This window comes from Pleurodeles waltl, chromosome 8 (genome assembly GCF_031143425.1).
Source record: "Pleurodeles waltl isolate 20211129_DDA chromosome 8, aPleWal1.hap1.20221129, whole genome shotgun sequence".
In the NCBI taxonomy this organism is placed as follows: domain Eukaryota; kingdom Metazoa; phylum Chordata; class Amphibia; order Caudata; family Salamandridae; genus Pleurodeles; species Pleurodeles waltl.
The window spans coordinates 1,287,515,664-1,287,537,124 of NC_090447.1; the positions used below are offsets into that span (position 1 = coordinate 1,287,515,664).

Sequence of the window (21,461 nt, forward strand, 5' to 3'; positions counted from 1 at the left end):
CAGAGTCACAGAAACGCCAGGAACTCTGACGCTTTCTACCCCCAAAATAGAGTCCTATGTCTCCTGAGAAGTAATGGTAAGGAGGCTACTTAAAAGCTAGCAAATGGTTCTCTAATAAAATTCACATGGTGACCATTAACGGGACAAATCCTCCTCGAATCCAAGCACATCCTTTAACGATGCCCACCGAGACTAGTATCCTGTGTGGGGGAGCCTTGGGCATAATAGAAGATTGGGATGGAGGATTCTGTGGAAAAGGAAACTGGGAGAGCTTCTAGCCACAAGGCTGTCAGTGTGGAATATTGAGAGGTCATGTTAAATACTATCAGACAGCATGCCGAGATTTGTTGTATCGGAGTGGACTCGTTTATCAAGCAAATCCTCTTCAGCTTTGCTGAACCAGATGTTCAAAAGAAGCACAACACCTGTTGGAAAGAAGGATTAAACAAGTAGGAGACATGGCAGAGAAAAATAACAAAAAGAGGTTACAAAGAAACACAGACCGAACAATTATTTACCATGAACTGAAGGCCTTAGACACTAAAAGCCTTATTTAGATATTGGAAGACAGGTTATTCCTTCACAACGATGACATATCCGTCTGCCAAAATCGAAATTCAATAGGAAATAATGGGATTTATATTTCAGTGGATGGGATATCCGTCACCGTTGTGACGAAGTAACCCGACCACCAAAATTTCAATCAGGCCCTAAGCTTTTTAACATGTGAAATAAAAGTCAAAATTGAATGTTTCCCCAACGGCGGACACTTTAAACACTAATACACTAGGACATATTGAGATTATTGGGCTTGTGAGCATTGGGGTGCACCATTCCATATTGTATACTTAGGATATAAAATAAAAGTGATTAGACGGCAGGAATTTTCTCAAAACGTGCTGGAATGGAAGCACCCTGTAGAAGGACTGATAGACCTAATCCATCAGTAAAATACTTTTGAAAAGAAACACTCTTCAGGATTATCTGTACGGTGAATGCCACTTTATTCAAGCTTTGGCTGAAGATGACTGACCTTAAGACCCTTCCGTTGTTCAAGGAAAAAGGTTTTGACAGATACAAAAAGGACTTGGATGTTAGCAGAACAGCAACAAAAGAGGTGGTGGATGAACAGGTTTTTGTGATTGAAGAACAATCTGTGTAATGATTGTTTATATATATATCCTATGTTGTGTTGAGACACTTTTCTTGCGTTGATTGAAGTTGTAGTCTTTTTTGTGAAAATTGTGCTTTGCTGCTCACCTGTACCAAAGAAAAGCCTAACAAAAGTCTCTAGTCTTGCAACAGAGTCAGTCTCTCTTGGGCAAAATAGGGTGACTTGGGATTCCCATGTGTACTTGTACATTGTTGGTTACTGTTTAAATGTGTTTTAAGGAAAATTGCATAAAATTATACGCCTCCTTGTAGAACACACAAAGATATAAGACTCCTATATGGGCTTTTCTTCGATTCCACAGGCAGTCTTTGTTTTTTTGGCATTGTCTATGGTAGATACTGATGTTTCGGTGCCTCAGGTTTTAATAGGAGTGTACCAAAACCTGCTTTAGAAAAAATATTAAAATGCTGCATTTTAATGTGGAGAGGAATTGCCAAATAGATATATAAGTAATTATTAGATTAAGAAAGCAATCGCAAGGGTGAATAGGTGAAGAAAATGGCTTGGGTATAAGCAGAAAACACTTAGCACTAACACTATTTAAAATAAGTTACAAGAGATTCAGAAATATTTTAGGCAAGCAGGAAACATAGGGCAGCAGGTGGAAACTGAAGGGGCAGGCTTGATGGGAAAAAAAACCCGTAAAAGAGTAGAAGGTAGCAATAGTCAACTTGTGATGTGGGTGCAAATCAGAACAGTGTGCTTTATGTACAATTAAGCAGAAGCTGTCTGAAGACTGTGTCCAAAAATGGCATACAGTTCAGAGTGGACCAGGTGTGGTTTGATGTAGTCTCAAGAGTCCCTGTTTGAGGGACGGTGTGTGTCAATTTTTGCAGGAAGTAAACGCATCTCTTTGCGAACAATCACTCCACTAGTAAAATATATATGTGACTTTTCCAGAGCATTCCTTTGTAGATGGGACTTTTCCAGAGCATGCCTGGATTACCCACTTTACTAATGTGTATGACTATTATAACCCTGTTTCCCCCCCAATGACAGCTCACTGAATGTGGTAAATAATTTAGAGGATGACGATTGGATAACAGTTGTGCTTACTGAGGTTATATCTGCTGTGGAAAAGTGTCCAAGTAATAAAACACCAAGACCTGATGGGATCCTGATTGATCTTTTCAAGAGTAATCTGGACTTTTGGGGTCTGATCCTGGTGAATGTGCTACATAGCGCCATCTGTATTGGCCCTCTTAAATCTTGGTCTAGGGCAGCTATTGTGCCCCTCTTTAAGAAGTAGAACAGAGCTGACCCCTGGTGCTGTTGCCCAATATCTTTAATTGAGTCCATAGCGTAAGTGTTGGGCAGGGTTTTGTTAGATCAACTGGAAAATTGGGCCAAAGACCACAGTCCATTATGGCTTCAGACAGGGCCTGGGGACAACAGACCAATGTCTGAATCTTCACCTGTTAATCAGCAAATATGTGCTTGCTTAGGGGGATTGCCTTTATCTGATGTTCATAGAACTCAGTGCAGCCTTTGATAATGTTAAGAAGGGCAGGCTGTGGAGCATGTTGTTGGAAGAGAGAGCTGATCCTAACATTGTCCAGTTACTAGCTCAACTTTGAGGATTTTGAAGCATCATGTTCGGTCCCAATGTGGAATGTACATCATCTATAAAAATCAGATGAGGTGTTAGACAGGGTGTGTGTTAGCCCCCCTCCTCTTCAGCTTCTACATAAATGACCTTGACAGTTATCTGTCGGCCATAAAAGCTGATCCCATTAGGATAGGGACCAGGAGGTTACCACTGTTGATGTATGCAGATGACTATGCCATCATAGCAAGAACATGACAGGGACTGCAGAAGCTGCTAGTCTGATTTGGGTCTGTCAACTAATAAAGAAAAGTAATTAGCTATGGTGTGCAGTTGACCCTTGAGCTGTGGTACTCATTTTCATATTGGTGGTACCATACTCCAGCGTTTACCTATCTTTACTTACCTTGGGGTTCCTTTTGATAATACAAGCTCTTGGAAGCACCTTTGGAGTGTGAGGACAACGCAGTTTGAACAGACTGTTGCTTCTCTGTTCAAATTCTCCGCAAAATTATGGTCCATGCCTCTAGAAGCTGCTATCTAAATTCATAAGACCAGAGAACCTTATGGATTGCCTCCTATGGAGGAGGTGTATGGGGGTATAGAGATTCTTCACAACTCCAGGAAGAGGGTGACCATTACATACAGAACACATCTCTACCTCAACTACCCCAACCTCCCTTAGTTACATTGTGTTTGAGTCTGCAGAATTAGAACCCACTGTGCCCCATCACCTTATAACAAGACAGAGCAATGTGTAAGATATTCCCGGCTGATGCCTGTAGAGGAGGAGCCCTTAGGCGGTAATAGAATTCAGTCCTTGTGTTAGGCCGTGCGTAGTCCATCACGCCTGTTATGTCAGCGCTCCCGCTGGAGAATCCTGTGGAGAGTTGGCTTCTGGGGGAACCAGGCTTTCTACAAGAGCCTTCCAGTCTTGGGCCGCTTCTAATGTGCCATTTCCCTGTTTAGCTTCCCTTGTCAATACCCTCCCCTCACAGCTTGCCCATTTTATCAATTCTCTACTCCAAGTGGGAATGCAGGGTCAGTTAGAGGCTATCCAATTCCTGGTGATCTCCCAGTTGGCTAAGAGATAAGCCAGATCTTTAAATCTACCTGTGACTTTAGTTTTGGGGGTATGGGGTAACCAGCTCAGGAAGCAGTGTCCAAGGGTACATGGTCTCTCTCTATGAGCGTCCTAATTGTTTCTGTTATTGTTACTCAGTAATCCTGTATCTGTGGGCAGGACCAAAACATGTGAAAAAGACCAGCTCTAATCTCCCCACACCTAGGGCATGCCGCCTCTACTACAGAGATATATTTGGCAATCTGTTCCAGTGTAAGGCACGCTGTATGGAGAACGTCATAATTGTTGAGCTTAACGCAGGCATTTCTAGATACCTGCGGGACTCTCTCTAGTATGTTATCCCAGTAATTCTCTGGGATTGGGACATCCAAATCCTCCTCCCTGTTGATCCTCCGTCGCTATAATGGTTTATTAAGGTCTTTCCCAAACACCCTGTATAGACTTGTGACTGCCTTAAAGGTGCCTGCAGAGAGGGTTATGTATTGGCAACTTAAATGTGTTGGCTTGGTTCCATTTGTCCCACCCTCCAATGTTTGCAAAGGGCAGCTGTAAGAGCTTGGTGGAGTAGAAAACGGCCTTGAGGGAGGTCGAATGCAGAGCGAAAATCTTCTAAGTGCAGGTCCCGACTCATAGTTGCTCTCTCAGCCACCTAGTCCTCTAGCACCCTTCAGCCTCCCCTATGTGGGAGCTCTATCAGCATGGTGATGAGCAGGTCTTGTCTGTAGTGGATTTTGCTACGGATTTTCCCAAGGCATTGAGCCCAGTATTTTGCTATCACCCTGAACTCCTGGGTGTCACCTACTTTAGGGTGCCTCAGCTGTAGTAGGACCTTGTTGAGGGTTGAAAGACTCGGGATGTGGGGTCCCATGATTTTACCCGGTGTACATCTGCCCGCTAACCACTGAACAAACCATTGAAGTTGGGCCCAGAGATAGTAATTTTCAAAATCGGGCACTGCTAATCCTCCTTCTCCTGCCAGTTGTTTTATCGTGGTTAGTGCCACTCTTTTACGGCCCAGGCCGCATATGAAAGTTGTAAGCAGGGAGTTAAGTTCTCTAAACATCACCCTGGGAATCCAAACTGGGAGGGTTCCAAAGAGGTACAAAAGCTGGGGGAGCACAATCATTTTCATCTGCGCGATTCAGCCCATCACTGAGATGGACAGGGTTTTCCAGAAGTCCATGTGGGATTTGAACACCCTGACAACCCAGCTTATGTTCCCTCCTAGAATGTCAGACCTAGTATGATAGACCTTAACCCTCACATATGTAGGCATCGACGACTAGACTAACAGACTCAGCCTATCTGGTGGAGGGCACTTGGGGGTGAATTGGAACAGCCTGGATTTCTGTCGGTTCACCCGTAACCCTGACAGTTGACTAAATTGTGCAAGCATAGTTTTAGCACCTTCAAGTTCCTCGGCTTTATGCTTTATGTCCAGCGCAAAAAGTAAAGGGGATAAGGGACATCCCTGTCTCATTCTACAGCACACTGCGTAAGGATCTGAGATCCCCGTGCGAAACATGGTGATTGGGTCTGTATATAGTAGTTGTCCAAGCTATAAAGTTCTCACCCAACTTCATGTGACGCATCATGTCATATAGGACTCCCCATTCTAGACTATCAAATGTCTTTTCCACATCAACTGCGAACACCGCCCCATTTTCAGTGTCCTGGGCTTGCGCCTCCAGTATAGTCAATAGACACCTAAAATTTAGTACTGTGTTCAGGCCTGATATGAAGCCTGCCTGATCTGTGTGTATTAGTATAGTCATAAACAAGAGTAGTCTAGTCGCTAGAATCTTACTTAAAATCATATAGTCAATGTTTTTAGCATCAACAGTGGCCTATATGCTCGGTGTTCATGGGCAGGTTTTCCCAGTTTTAACAGAGGATTCACCAGGGCTTCTTGGGAAGAAGCCGGCAAATATCCAGAATTTTTGGCTGCTTCATAGAGTGCCACCAGTTTGGTGGTCAACTCTTCCTTGTAGGCCATGTAGAACTCAGCTGGGAACCCATCTGCCCCTGGTGTCTTTCCTCTGGCCAAATTTTTCCCTTCACTTCTTGTGGGGGTAATGGCCATACCAAGATCCCCAGCTTCTTCTGCTGTGAGGGTCAGGAGGGGCAATAGTTCTATATAACTACTAATCGCTTCCCTGTCATATGGGGTAGCACTCTATAGCTCTGCATAGTAGTGATAGAGTGAGTGTTGATCCCCTTTTGGGTGTATATACACTCTCCCGCATCAGTCAGGAGTTTCATTCTGGATGACCTCCTCTTCGCAGGATTAGCTAACCACACCTGTGGGGGTCCCAGTACGGTCCCGCTCAGCATGAGTTGGATTCATTTAGCATTTATAATCGAAACTGCGCACCCTTTTAACAAGTGTCCCTTCCTTCTCTTCCTGGTCCAGAAAGGCCTACTGAAGGTCCGGTCAGCCAGGCCTTTAGATCTTCAGAGATCGGAGGTCTGCCTTCGCTTCCGAGGTCTCATGCAACAGTGTGCTCCAGTAGCGATTGCTGTTGCCATGCAGTATCCCCTCAATACACTTTTGAATTCGCCCAGTTCCACCTGAGTGGTGGAGGCTGACCAAGTGTTGTCCAAGAAGTATTGCCCTCTTCTAGTACAACGTTCTCCTCTAAAGACCTGATCATCCAAGGATTCCGGCATCAATCTCCATGTAGGGATCCATGCTGTATGTTGAATCCAATTTAGGTGGGGCTTGATGGGATTATGATCAGAGATTGTGCGGGATAAGCACTCAGTCATGTGGATCTGATTATTTACTTCAAGAGTGCATAAGAAGGTGTCCAGGTGTACAGAGAGGTTGTGCAGGGCTGAGAAAAAGGAATAATCCTGGTCTTGCTGATGCATTTGTGTCCATGCATCTACCAGTCCCCATCATGCCTGCCAATCTGAGAACATGCGGGCTACTCTGTGCGCCTGAGATTCTGGCAGCGGAGGGTGAGAGCGATCCGACAATCAATTAAAGTCTCCCAGTGTTAGTCAGTTGTTGGAGTTATGGGGCTAGATGACCCGACAGCTCCATTAGGAAGGTGCCCCCGTCCTTGTTGGGGGCGTAGACATTCACTATGGGTATGTCTTGGCCTTCCAACCTACCTGTCACTCCTACATAGTGTCCATCGGGGTCTATTGTGCTCCCTGTGTGCTGAAACTGTGGTTGTGCCCTGATCCATATGAGCACTCCCCTAGCAAATGTGGTATAGTAGGCCTGATCACTCCATCAGCGATGTAAGGCCAGCAGATTTCCTGCAGGAGTGCTTTATGGATTCCCCATTGATTCAAATAAGAGAACACCATGTTTCATTTAGATATGGTGTAAACACTGCGGCTATTCCAGGATGTTAGTTTATATGTGTGTGTTGTGGACATTGGGCAGTGTAGGCTGTGCAGGCCTCCCTGCTGGGCTCCCCCACAATTTTAGTCTCTGTTAGCCTAATCTTGTATGCCGGGGGCAAGTAGTACAAAGTGTCACAACTCAGTTGTCCCCCTTCAATAAACCAATAACAGTTAACCCAACTCCCATTTCCCAGGACAGATGGGCCGTAGCCCCCCCATCCAAACTGATGTAACAAACTTTTGCTATTGGTGGAGAGTCCACCAATCAAACTAAGAGAGGGTGGTCATAAAGAGGAGCCTCCGGCTCATATCCCCCCACCCAGCATTGGCAGTAGAACTGTATAGCACATCCCACGAGGAGGGGTGGAAAAATGCAATAAGCCTTAATCAACCCTTCGTACGTGTTCAAAACCGGAAGAAAATCGTAGTCTCTGGAGTGACTTTCGGTAGGGCAGCACCAGAGTTCTCTGAAGCACTAGATCCACTATCAGAGTCCGAGGTGTCCGAGACACTGTCAGCCAACGGCAAGGGAAGACCAGCACCCAAGCCGCTCCGGGACTCCACTGCCTCCATTGCTCGCTGCCTTTCTAGTTGTGTTTTGTCTTGTGATGGGGCTTCAGAGCTGCAAGTTCTGCCGCTCCTCCGTGACCGAGGGCATCGCAGTCAGTCGCTCTGAGGTTCATGTCCAGGGCTCGGCCAAGGGTTTCGTTCTAACCAGTCCTATACCTCTTGTGAGGTTTGGAAGACGTGTGTTCCGTCTGGTGTCACTACTCTGAGCTTGCTGGGAACTAGGGTGACCACCCGTCCGTAAATTTAACGGACTGTCCGTAATTTCGCCCTGCTGTCCGTTGTCCGTGATGAAAGCTTTAACGGACGGCATTTGTCCGTAATTTTAGCCTTTCACCTTAAGGGCAACGGAGGTAGGGCGAAATTAGGGGCAGAGGAGTTTCCCCAGCTGGGCTGGAAGGCAGGGGGTCTCCTGTGCTCTGAGGTAGGGAGGGGCAGACAGATAAGAAAAGGCCTTCTTGCCAGGGGGTCTCCTTCCCCAAAGACATGCAAGTGTGGGCAACTGGTAAATCTGCAAATACAAAGGGGCTTGAAAACCTGTATTGACTTTACTAAAAGGAGTCACTTGAAGTTTTCTGGTGGCAAAGATATTTCTTTCAGAGAGGTATTGTAATGGTGTTCCAAAGTGAGCTGTGGAGTGGTTTTAATGTAGTGTTATACAGTTTATACCTACTGCTAAAAAAAATTATATTATTCAAATCTGTATTTGAGAAGCACTTTTTTTTTATTTAACCAAAATTTATTTGCGCATTTTGTAGCAGCTTTTATTATGATGTAATTGTATTTTTTACAGTTCTTTCAGGTACTTCGGTACCTCATAGTACTAACAAACATTGACAAAGCAATAGGTCTCATCTACGAAAGAGTTACTGGCTTTGCTAATGTGTTTTAGCCATTAGCCATGTTATACACCAGTATAGCTGCTGTTCAGCATGGCTTAAAGCTAGTGGCATAGTGGTGTGGGGTGGAGTAGAGTAGCATAGGAGCAGTGGCGTAGAGCCCAGTGGTGCAAAGTACAGTGCAGTGGGGTACAGTGCAGTTGTTTAGAGTGCGTTAGCGTAGAGTGCAGTGGCATGGGACAGAGTAGAGTGGCATAGAGTGCAGTGGAGTAGAGTGGCATACGATAGAGTGGCAGAGAGAGCAGTAGAGTAGAGTGGTGCAGTGGCATAGATTGCAGAGTAGACTCACGTTGCAGGGAGTGCCGTGGTGTAGTGTAGAGTGGTGCAGAGTAGGGCAAAGTGCTGTAGAGTGGAGTGATGCAGAGTAGAGTGGCATAGAGTGCAGTGGCATAGAATGCAGTTGTACATAGTACATTGGTGTATAGTACGGTGGTGGAGAGTGCAGCACTGCAGAGTAGAGTGTCAGTGCAGTGATGTAGAGTGGAGTAGAGTGGCACAGAGCAGTGGCGTAGAGTACAGTGGTACAGAGTAGAGGGCAGTGGCGTACAGTGCAGTTGTTTAGAGTGCATTGGCGCAGAGTGCAGTGGCATAGAGTGGCATGGGGTAGAGTGCAGTGGAGTAGAGTGGCATACAATAGAGTAGCAGAGAGTGCAGTAATGCAGAGTGGTGCAGTGTCAGCGTGCAGAGTAGATTCATGTGGCATAGAGTGTAGTGGTGTAGAATGGTGCAGAGTGGAGTATTGTAGAGTGGTGTTGAGTATAGTGCCTAGAGTGCAGTGGCATAGAGTAGAGTGGTGCAGAGTAAAGGGTAGTGCAGTTGTTTAGAGTGCACTGGTGTAGAGTGCAGTTGCATAGAGTGGCATTGGGCAGAGTAGAGTGGCATAGAATGCAGTGGAATAGAGTATATTGGTGCAAAATGCAGTAGTACAGAGCAGAGTGGTGTAGATTATAGTGGCGGCCAGAGCAGTGTTGCAGAGTGTCAGCTTGCAGTGGTGTAGAGTGCATTGAACTAGAGTGCAGTGGTCAGAGTGGTATAGAGTACAGTGGCGTAGAATAGATTGTTTCAGAGTAGAGTGCAGTTGCATAGAGTGGAGAGGTGCAGGGTAGAGTGCAGTGGCATAGAATGCAGTGACACAGAGTGCAGTGGCATAAAGTAGATTATTTCACTGTAGAGTGAGGTGGCTTAGAGTGGAGAAGTGCAGGTTAGAGTGGAGTTGCATAAAGTGGCATAGAGTGTGATGGCATAGAGTAAAGTAGTGTAGAGTACCGTGGCATAGAGTGCAGAGGTGCAGAGTAGATTAGAATGATGTACAGTGTATTGATGTAGAGTGCAGGGGCATAGAGTTGAGTGTTACAGAGTAAAGTGCAGTATCATAGAGTGTATTAGCTTAGAGTGCAGTGGCATACAGTGCAGCGTTGCAGAGTGGCAGAGAGTGGTGTTGTGCGGATTAGATTGGTGTTGCCTAGACTGGAGTGGTATGGCGTGCAGGCGAGCAGAGCGCAGTGGTGTAGAGAGCGTAAAGTGCAGTGGCTTAGAGTAGAGTAGTACAGAGTAGAGTAGAGAGGCATAGTGTGAAGTAGCATAGAGAGCAGTGGCATAATGTGGAGTGGTTCTGAATAGAGAAGAGTGCAGTGGCATGGAGTGGCGTAAAGTAGAGTGATACAGAGTAGGGTGCAGTGGTGTGGAGTGGTGCAGAGCAGAGCAGAGTGGAGTGGAGCATGCATGGTGTGGTAACACACTGCCATTACAGACAACACATTTTTGATTGAAATGACCATTACATTTGCACAGATATACAGTTTTTCAAATCAAACTATATTGTGCACAGACAATGATGTGTGGAAATTGCATCACCTAATGCAATGATTTGTTTTAATCATGTAAAGGTATTTGTTTCCAGCACAGTTCAGAATTAACAAAAATGTGCTTGATTTGTACTTTCAATTCTGATATATTCTGAAGTCTATTTAAATGTTGTCATGTGATAGAAAAAACTCTTTCCTAACCCAGTATCCAGCAAGATTGTTGCATAAATCCTCTCACTTTGAAGTCAGAGAAAGGAAAGTAAACACTAAGTTCCCATCGAAGACAGAGCCTGACATTTGACTTTGTTCTTTGAATGTACAGCAAATATGATAAGATAAGAACAAGATTTACAGGCCTGTTTACAGAAAGGGAGCACTCGGCAGGATACTGTAAATAAGGTTTTGGCAAGGGAAGGGACGAATTCAAGCTGCATAGCCTAAAACAAATAAAGCCAGCAAATTGAAAGCAACAAATTGTGAGTTACAAACCACAAGGCCAATGGCAAGCAACGGGCAGAATGCATTCACAAGGAAGCACTATGAATTTACTTAAAGTGACAGCTGTGGGATACTTTGTGGAGAAAGTCCAGTATTTTAGTCCATATCTTGCAGAGGTTTGGCTGCATCAATCACCCAGGTAGTATGACAAGAAGACCTGGAGTGGTTTCCATGTTGCAGGATAGGTCTGTACACCCATTCCATCAGTTAGCCACCATTTCCTATGGTACAGAGCTTCTGGCACACCTCTTGTAGGGTTAGTGCTAGGTAGCAGACATGAAATAGGGCATTTCATGATTATTTAAGGTGGTTGTAAGTAAGGAGTTGGCCGGGGTGAAGATGGTAGTCTGCCACAAGGGTTTGGAAATTTAGTAGCTCACTGTTCAGAAACAAAGTTCCCAATTTTAAGACACCTGCAACATGCCACTGATGGAGTTGCTCTGAGCACAGCCATCCTGTGCGAGTGGGAAGGCTTAGCAAAGGTACTGCAGGAGCATAGGGTTTCTTCGTGTCAGTGAGTTTACAGGTTCTGGCAAGGCAAGAGAAAGCCATGCATGATAACCCCGGATGGTGATCCATAGAATGGTCAGTAGGAAACGATGAGCAGTGCATTAAGCCTTCCTTAAAAGTCTTTATTGGTAAACCCCATCTCATGCAGGGAGGTGGGCAGAAAGCCAGTGAGCCACCCATTGGACCTGTGCAGCTGACTAATAGCAATCTAAGTCCAGAAGATCTAATCTGCAGTCACAGTTAGCTTTAGAGTGGAAAGAGCTCCTGATGGCGCCGCAACGGCCAAATCAGATGTGTGGCCTGTCTGAAGAAGGAATGAAGGACGAGCAGGGGAAGGTTTGCAAAATAATACTATCATTGGGGTAGCACACCATCTTCGCTAGTGCCACATGGCCTCTACAGAAAGCAGAAGAGAAGACCAAAAAGCAAACTGGGCTTGGAGGGACCGTTCGCTCTGCCGAGATTTTCATCCTGGAAATCAGTGTAAGAATGGTAGATATTAATCACTAGGTATCAAAAGGTAACTGGTTCCCAGTTCAATCTGAGATCTAATTGTGTATGAAGGCGAAAACAGTGCCATATGTTAAAGAAACACTAATTAAATTTAAAAAAATTGAAAATTTTGTTTGTGCAATTTACATCCCAAATATTTTGAAGATTATATGTGTACTTGAAACTTAGGGATAACCCAGATCTCTAGTTTGGCTTTTGCTCAATTTCAAAACCATATAAAGACACAGACTAAGTGGGCACAAGCACTAACAGCGAACCATTGCACCAGAAGAGTTTGCCCAGGTGGATGGGTGTTGATTGTTCAGCCACTTGACAGTGCCCCTTCTGTTTCGCTCCTGTGTGCAGGCAACTCCCCAGGTACCCAATACCTTCAAATAGTCTTGGTGGACCCATGTTGTCTGAGTTTAGGAATTGTCCCACCTTGTTCTTCTCTCCTTTATTTATCCAGTTGTTAGCAACAACCCTTTGAATTACTTGCCGTGGATCTCCCATTTGATCTCAATTTCATCCTACTCTTTTATTACCTTTGATTGGTAGTCCGGGCTCCCATTTCTGAGATAAATGTAGAGTCCCAAACATACACTCTAGTGCAGTGAGACTACAGACAAGTTATGGGTACATCACATCCTGTCATTAGGTGTGAGACTGTCATCCACACCATCTGCCCTGCCTCTTTAAAAAAAAATTGGTTGAAAGTCCATGGGCGGTTGGGGTAAGCCAGATGTTTTTGTTTAATTTGTTTAAACTAGCATAAGGTTAATTACCTTAATGTTTCCCAAACTGTTTGCCAGGTGTTTTGAAATGTTCAGAAACATAATCAAAATTTTGCTGTTACTTTCTCTTCAGGAAAGATCGGGTAGATTTGGGTAGGGGTGATGGCCTTGCCGTGAAGGGCATTAATTTACTACTGAACAAGGACGTAATGTGACACCTGAATGTAGCACACCAGGAGGCAATCACAAAAGGTCCACAGTGAATAAATAGTGCTATGTTAAAAAAGAGTAAATAAATGCACTGACCACATAGTGAGGCATGGCCTCTCTTGCGTGTGTCTGTAAAATTGACGTTTGTTCTTGAATTTTTGTCCTGAATTTTGACCCTTTGTCCTGAATTTTTGTCCTGAATTTTGACCCTTTGTCCTGAATTTTTTACAGTCCTGTCCAGAATTTGCCTCAGTGCCAGGTGGTCACCCTACTGGGAACAGCATTCCGTGTCGGAAACCCAACTGCCTTTGTTTTTGTGGAGCGACGGCGTTGTAATTCCCGAGAGAAGTGAAGAAAGAACTGCACTCTGCTGTTCTCTTCCAGGGTCTCTCCTTTAAAGTGAGCCTGAGTCAGTATATGATCTCGGTCTTTATAATAAAGGAGCCGTGCCACTACCAGGCGCAGCGGAGCTCCCGAGAGCGGTGGTTTTCTACCTCCTCTGCCCAGAGCTCTAGGGTCCGAATCTTCATTTCCATGGCAGTTAGCCTGTTGTTTATGGAGGTGAAAGTGGAGGGGACCTCGGCCAGTTCGCTCTCCGTATTGGTAACTCTATCAGCCAGATGGCGCTGATCGTCCCACAAGAGTCCCAGCTCTACCCCAGACCATCTATTTTTGTTTTTAATGCCTCGCGGGATGCCGTGATGGGTTAAAGCACATCCTGGAGTGTGGGGCCACCCATTGTTGTATTTCATTCTTCTTGCCCGCTCGCAGGCATGGGCAAGGTTGTTGTAGGTTCTGTGTGGGAGCCATCAATCTCCTTGTCCCTCTTTTTTTGCTTCTTTGCCCATTTGCGCATGTGAGAGGGGCCTCAACTAGTAGATTGCTAGGGCTGGGAGTACTCCCAGATGGAGTATGACACCCTCTGACACCAGTTGGGGCACAACCAAAATGTGTTTCCTGTGTTATATTTTGTGAGGCCGGAAACTGATTTCAACAGCAGGGTTATCTCACATTGTTTCTCTTTGTCTTGCTTTGATCTGCCAGAGTCAAATGTATCAATTGCCCCGGCCCCCACTCGGGCCTGCGCTTCTAGAGTTGCTCTGTTGGCTCTATATGGGGTGAGTGCCAGTGCTTAGGGTCCGAATTTATGCAGGTGGGCTTGGGGATGGGGCCCCCTCCTACATTTCATAGGGTTTCGGGCTCCCTGAGTATGGGCTCCAGGCCCATTTCAATCACTGATGGCCCCAGGTGACATCTCTTTTGTACTCTTTTCCTTTTGTGGAATTTGTTGCTGCAGGCCACCAGGCGGGCCCCATGTGGGGCCCAGGTGATCAGGAGTTTCACTTGTGAGGCCCTCCCTGGTAGGGAGCCAGGTCGTCCCTCAGCCTGCTGAGCCCTCTGGCTGAATACGTCCTGTTTGACTCCCCACTCCAGCCTCCTCGGCTAGTCAGGCCTCATCATCAATGTCTGCACTGCTAGGGCCGCTTGCTTCCTCATTGAGTACCCCGACCGAGTACTGATGTGTACAGCTGCCGCCTCTTCCGACAGGGGCCCCCAAGCCAGGTGCGTGTCACTGCTGCAGGCACTCTGCTGGATTCTTAGTCGCAGCTGCTCCGCGGGCCTCAGGCCGGCCCCGGCGCCGCATGTCGGGTTCTGTGTTTCTGGCTCTAGGGATGTAAGCGCGTCTTCAGTCTCCTCCGGGGCACTGTCACAATACTCCGCCCGGGGGAGCCCCCATCTTGAAATTTTACAGCAGTGGCCACACGTCTGGTTATTAGTTTATTTTTGGCCCCTCAAGCTGTTGAGGCTGCCTCCCTCTCCTTCTTTGAAAGATGTGCCACTTGTTGGGTTTCTTAGGGTCCCTCCTATTTTTATTATTACTTGTGGATTGTCTGCTAATGAATTTTTAGGCAACACTTTAACTCATTTGAACTGTTTATTCTCTTTTTACTTTGTCAGAGTTGGTGCCTCTGAAGGGGCATTTAATGATTTTAAGTAAAATGAGTTTACTTTAATAAATGTGTTTCCTAAGAATGAAATGCATTGTATGTATTATGTTATGGTTTTGTTAAAACCGAATAAAGAAAGCAAATCTAAAAAGAAAACTAGTCTTAGAGTCTCATTGAATGCAGGGCAGCCGGTAGAGCTGGGCTAGCACTCAAGGTGAATTTCCTAGCAATACAAGAACTTGACAGGTCACATCTCAAAACTAGGGCGTCACCCTCACGACTTTCAGTTTTTCAAGGCAGCCACAGGAGTGGGGCACGCACTGTACCTGACTGGGGAACTCAAGATTTTAAGACTACTCATGGCCTAAGTATGGATGTACTTTTGGACCTCAAGGGCTTTTAAGAAAATTTTAATGACTTAACGAATTTAGGGTGACTAACCTCCTTAACCTGGATACTAGTGAATTAATTAACTCCTCCTTATTCCTCTTGGGTTGAAGTCAATCATTCTGTGGGACAGGAATAGATAGTTCAGGTTCATAGCATTGTCTAAAAATGTGTTTTGCAGCTCCTTTTCGTGGTTTGAAAGTTCTTGGATAGTCCTGGCTAAGCTCATAGCTTCTGTGTGGTTATTTTCTTTGAGGTGAACACCAGAAGGCTGGGTCTTACCTTTGTATTTTGTGCATTGGAGCTAGGTCCACACCACATCAGGCAAGACAGTTCTCCTCAGCACCAAGGTTTGCTTCCTTTCCGAGGACGGCCTTGGCAATGAAGTTGTGCTGCAGCCGGTTGAATCCTGTCAATGGATCATCTTTGTGTGCTGGAGCATCTTGTGTTCTTCTGAGTACAGATGAAGTACAACTGCTGCCAAGATAGGTCCGATTTTTTCCCACTTTGAACTTATCTGGCCAGGATCCAGGCTAAACAAAATCTGGAAGGATAGAGTGTATTTTCCAGGGTATGGTCAGGGTATGGTCATGAGTTGGAAAAACTCGGAAGTGTATTAGCTTAACCGAAATTACATACTTTTGTCCTAAATATCATGTTTGTAGTGCATTGGGTGCTCTGATCTAAAGGGGTCAGGTCCTGTAGAAGAGGAGGTGCTAGGAAGCAGTTTGCAGATGTGTATTATCTCGTTCCACCAACTATCTGTGGACTCTCTGAGATCATGACCTGGGGAAACAAGATGCAATTTGTCACATCCACCAATTAGATAAAATCAGCTGAAGTGGAACCAGCATTCTGTGCAAACGTTCACTGAGTTCTCCATAGAGCACTCATACGGAGGGTATGGCCAGTCAAATAAAACTAATGGCACAGGCCACAACCACAGAACACTGTATGGCCATCGTAAGTTAGAATTAAGGGCTCCAGGTTGTGCAGCGATGCCCAGGAGCTTCCACCAAACCAGGGGTCTAATTACACATACCTGTGCACCAGCACAGACAATTGGTGTCTTCCAACCGCCCGTCTCCACATAGCCTTTTTAATAAAGGATAGGTAGTAGTCACCCTTTGACTATAGGCGGGGATTTAAACATTTGGTGCACCTTTTACCCAGTAGAGCCTGGGCAAGAGGCTCTGCTGGTGAACGTCATCAAATATGGTGAATCATTTCCACTGTACTCACAATATTGAGTGTACGCGGTTGGGAGGAAAACGCAGGACAGGCAAAGACAGACTAGCACAGCTTCCCCAGCCATGCAGAAACCTTTGTCCATTCACCTGTGAGTTAAAAGATTGAAAGGAGGCATAAGAAAGCTAAAGAGTGATTGAGGAGGTAGGAGCTCCAGTTTAAGGCAGGTAGCGGCTGGGAGGCGGCGGGGTGTACACGTGAGGCTTTCTGCCAACTCCCAGAAGTCTGCAGAACCAATGTCTGTCATTCCTGGAGAAAGGAGGTGCCTTGTTCACTGCTCAACCGGTTCACATTAGTCATTAATATACTCTACTGAACAATGGGACAGTCCTGCTAGTTTAACAGTTATCGCAGGTTTGGTTTTGCATATAGATTAATGTAAATTAATCCTCCACCGAGTCATTACATATGTATGAGATTCAAAAATACTGTTGCAATTGTCTCGTGTGTGGTATTGCATTATAGCAGATTACACGTAAGTGTCATGCTAGAACCAATAATTAATTTAATATAATCTTCAAAGTTACGACTGAATGCATTAGGCGGCTGATCAAATGCCCAGTGTACTCAGTTTCATCATATGGGGTGTATGGCAGTATTTGGCAATACCTAAATCGGTGTTAGGGAGCCGCTGGTTTGAACTTTTTTGGTGTGCTTAAGTAAGTTTGATGAAGCCTGTCCTTACACACCGGCTGGAGGTGGAACTCATATTAAATACGCTTTTTTGAAAGAGAAATAAGAGAAACAACGCCAGGAACTTACAGTGTCTAGCCAAATTTAGGCTACGAGTGCAAATTGATTTGATTTTTTTTTAACACAAATAATTGTATTTCCTGCTCAGCGGGTAAGCTGGCTTTGTTTATAAAGGGTGTTTCACACTGTTTTATGAGCTGTCTGATCCAGCTGTGCAAATATTATTCTGTGCTCTTTGATTGTGATTTATTGTGAAACAGCCGGCCACAGTTCTGTGAGCACTTTCTTGTCGAATTGTGCGTTGTGAAACAAAATGTGATTTCATTTTGGAGTGGCGAGTTTCCACATTCTTTGTAACCCACATATTCTTTGAGTAGAAAATACATCGAAGATGTTCAGCTAACATTATACATATTTCTTTCGTAGGGACCAGATGTGCTACAGATTTTGCTGAAGTTCCTTCTATTTTAATGGAGTACTTTGCCAGTGACTACCGAGTAGTTAACCAGTTTGCAAGACATTATCAAACTGGCCAGGTATGGAAGAATTGCTTTAAGTTTTTGTAAAATAATACTTTTGCTTTATGCGTTTACCAATTCAAAGGCTGCTTGTTATGTTAATAAATAAATGCTACAGGACCCCTACTATGGCGGTCGCAAGACATTAGAGGTGTGCAGAATTAGCCCACTGGGGCTGAATGTGGGCAAAGCCTGTTGGGAACTGTGAAATCAATAAATAGGGCTGTCAGAAACTGATTTGGCACCTGCAGATATAAACACCATAGGTCATCTTCAAGAGGTAGGCAGCCACCAGTAAATAACCATATTCCTGCTCAAAGGTGATGGCAGCCTACATTCCCCTTGATGGCACCCAGTATATGGTGAAAGCGAACATCGGGGAAGCATGTTTCACTTGAGTTGGATACAGAGAGTGTCTTAGGCTTGAGATCTGCTTCCGTACAATGGATCTTGGGAGTTGGAGAGGAGCTGGTGATGACTGCCGATGTTTGCCCCACAAACGACCCCGGAATGATTGTGGCAGGTAATGAAAGTCGGCAGGTTGGTGGAGCCTTTGCCACAAAGTAGCAATTGCCACAAACCCTTACAAAGCACACCCCGATGACATGATGGATGGTCTGCTATTATGGAGAACCTAAAAGGCCTTAGCTCTGATCAACATTACAGTAACTGTGATTTTCAAGCAGGGAGACTTCTAGAGAAGCCAGAGATCTGCAAGGTACTTGCAGCGCAATGAGTCAAGAAAACCTTTCCCCAGTCTGAGAGACATTACATTCCACTGCTCACCATTTAACAATAATCACCAAAAACACCACTCATTTGTTTTATGCAATACCCTGCATGCATGAAAAGAAAGAGACCTTGAGGAATGATAGTGGCTATGATCTGCTGACTATACAAAAACATAGCGGGAGAAGAAGGTTGTGGGGGTGGGTCTGTCCTCCTTATAGCCTTTATAACATTACAACAGAGGCCCAGCTAAAATAACTACCACAGGAGGGTTAGGAAAAAGGATTTCCCTGTTAGAAAAACCCTCACCCACCAGGGTTACCCTTTGGTGGCATGCTTCATCATTGGGTTTCTTTCCGTTCCGCTATGGAGCGGGCGTGCTACGACCACGGGATACGTGGGAGCACTGATGTAGTCTCGTCAGTGTGAATCACAGGAGGGATAGGAGTGGTGGTGTCTTGGGTGAGTTAAAAATACCTGTCTCCTTGTAATTCCAATGATTTAATAGATCTCTTGGCGGTGGTATGATTAAAAAGGGGGCTGTAGAAGTGGGCGATGTAATGTACCTGACTTCCTAGTCTACATGTTTTCAGAGCCGTACCCCAGGCTCCTCTTCAGGACCAAGGTGGACTCCCTGGTGCCACTCCTAGTTTGACTTCCTCTAATGAAAGCATAAATAATACCTGCTCAGTGATATGGTGAAACCCACCTAACTAATGTGGTGTCATAAGATGATACCTATTGTTTATGGTGTCCGTCATTGATACTTGTGGAAATACAAGAGAGGCATAGTTATCATATCCCCCATTTGTAATGAGCCACTATATATGTTGTTTGTGGGTGTGGTGCCACCTATTTGCAAACTGCACCCCACTCGTGGGAAACGGCAATACAAGACATACTACATTTAAAACTTTTAAACATGTAAACACGTGATAACGTACCAAACAGCACACACGTGGTGCATGCGTAACCTACTCGGTCATATTTGGATTCATATCGTAGCTCCTCCGGGAGAGGGGTGTGCTTGTAGTCACACTCTCAAGAATTGGCAAAGTTTTAGAATCAATTCATCTTACCGTATCTATAGCGCGATGTAAACAATGTTCAAAAGGCACTTACTTCCTCAAAGCAACACTCCCGCTCTGTACCTAATGTTCACCTCCCAGGGTCTGAATCTTGAATGCTCACATGGGAGCAGAGTTTAAATGTGCAGCAGCCCTTGCATCTCGGCACGCTAAAGTGTGCAGTACTAGACCGCTAACTTCTCCAAGATGGCGACCTCCCATGGAACAAAAGGGGGTCCGCGAGACGCTAAAAGTATGGGTGCCTGTAATTGCACAGAGGTCATTGGGGCTTCATAAGCTTACAGAGGCAGAACTGGGGATTCCCATATCATTTTGATAACTATTTGGGAGTTTCTTTCTTGTGTTTAACAAAGTGTTGCTCGTTCCCTTCTTGCAGTGATGGTGACGTATATGTGAGTGGCTAATACTTATTGATGAGGGGTTTGCTCTTTGTGACGCTATGGAATGTAAAGGAATGAGATGGACATAGGACCTTTTGCGTTGCCTAGGTGTACCATTCATTTTAGGAGACTTGTATCTGACTAATGATTAATGTGATGTTAATACTTCGTCAGCTGGCTCCAAGTTATGTTCTCATTGAGGCCAATTTGGTGTGTGTGTAATTTATGGATCCATCGTTGTTCTTTTTCGAACAGTGTAGACTCACAATTAATCTCTTTATGGTGTTCTAGGATAACCCACTGGTAATTCTCCACTGTGTGTGCTTTCTCTTTGAAATGAGTGGACATTTTATTCGTAGTCCGTCCACATCTCAGGTTACTGCGGTGTTCGCAGATGTGAGTCTTAACCTTGTGGGTGTACAAGCATATCTCTAAGTCTCTTTCCCCATTTATGTGAAAACATGGGTTTGGGAATATTTAATGAGCCACTATTGAGGATGCACCAATGTTTGTTGATGATCTTGCTTACTTGATTGGAGGCTATGTTAAATGTTGTGATACATATTGGTCTTTCCTCCTTCTCTTTTTGGGGAGGGGTGTCCAGAAGGGCTTCTCTGTTGTTATTGCGAGCTTGCTTCATGGCTCGGTTGATTATTCTTGGGGGTTATTTTTTTCTAACCTCCAGTTTATATGCTAGACGCCGGGCTTGTTTTTTGTGATCTGATATCTCTGAGCAATTCCGTCCCAATCTGAGAAATTGGCCAAACGGTAGGTTCTCTCTCAAATGGTGTGGTGAGCACTATCAAACAGGAGTAAGCAGTTTTTGGCTGTTGGTTTTTCATGGGTGGTTGTTTTAAGAGCACCACTGGTGGCTATAATGTTTAAATCCAGAAAAACCAAATGTTCCTTGCTCATTGTTTGAGTGATTTTCAAGAACTGGTCCTGTCTGTTTAACCACTCTAAAAATTTCACCACTTGTGTCTCATGCCTTTCCAGATAATCAATATGTCATCAAGATATCTTTTCCACAATACTATGTTGTCTCTGTATGGATTAGTGGGGTTTAGGATCATTTCTTTTTCCAGATGATGGACATAGAGACCAGCCAGACTCGGAGCGAAAGTGCTTCCCATTCTGGTCCTGTGTTTCCGAAGGTACAAATTTTTCTGAAACTCAAAAAAAAATTGGGTTAGGGCCCAGTAACAATATTCAGGAACCACATTCCGTGGTGTTTGATCGTCCCAATCTAAGTCAAGGATAACCTCCTGAATAATGTGTAATGTGTCAAGGTGAGGAAGATTTCTGTATAGACTTTCCACAGCCAGTCATATTAGTATCTAATTTTCTGGATCCAAAAAGTCAGTCTTTCAAAAGACACAGTACGTCCTTTGTATCTTTAAGGTAGGTATCTGTGTTTTGGACTATGGGTCTTAAAAACACATCTGCAAAACGGGACAGAGGTTCCAAAATTGAATTGATACCTGATACGATGGATCTACCAGGAGGTGATTCAATGTTTTTGTGAATTTTGGGGATAGTGTAGAAATAAGGAGTTACTGGATTTTTATTAATTTGGAAATCTCCTTCTTT

At 44.8% G+C, this 21,461-nt stretch overlaps 1 protein-coding gene across 1 annotated transcript in view; it reads left to right on the forward strand.

Annotated features, from left to right (window-relative positions):
• The window catches only part of MIPEP (mitochondrial intermediate peptidase), a 700,113-nt gene that overhangs the window by 224,106 nt on the left and 454,546 nt on the right, over positions 1-21,461 (forward strand). The window contains exon 14 of the mRNA XM_069202242.1: positions 17,583-17,692. Coding sequence (XP_069058343.1) covers positions 17,583-17,692 — 110 coding nt within the window. The remainder of the gene's footprint in view (positions 1-17,582; positions 17,693-21,461) is intronic.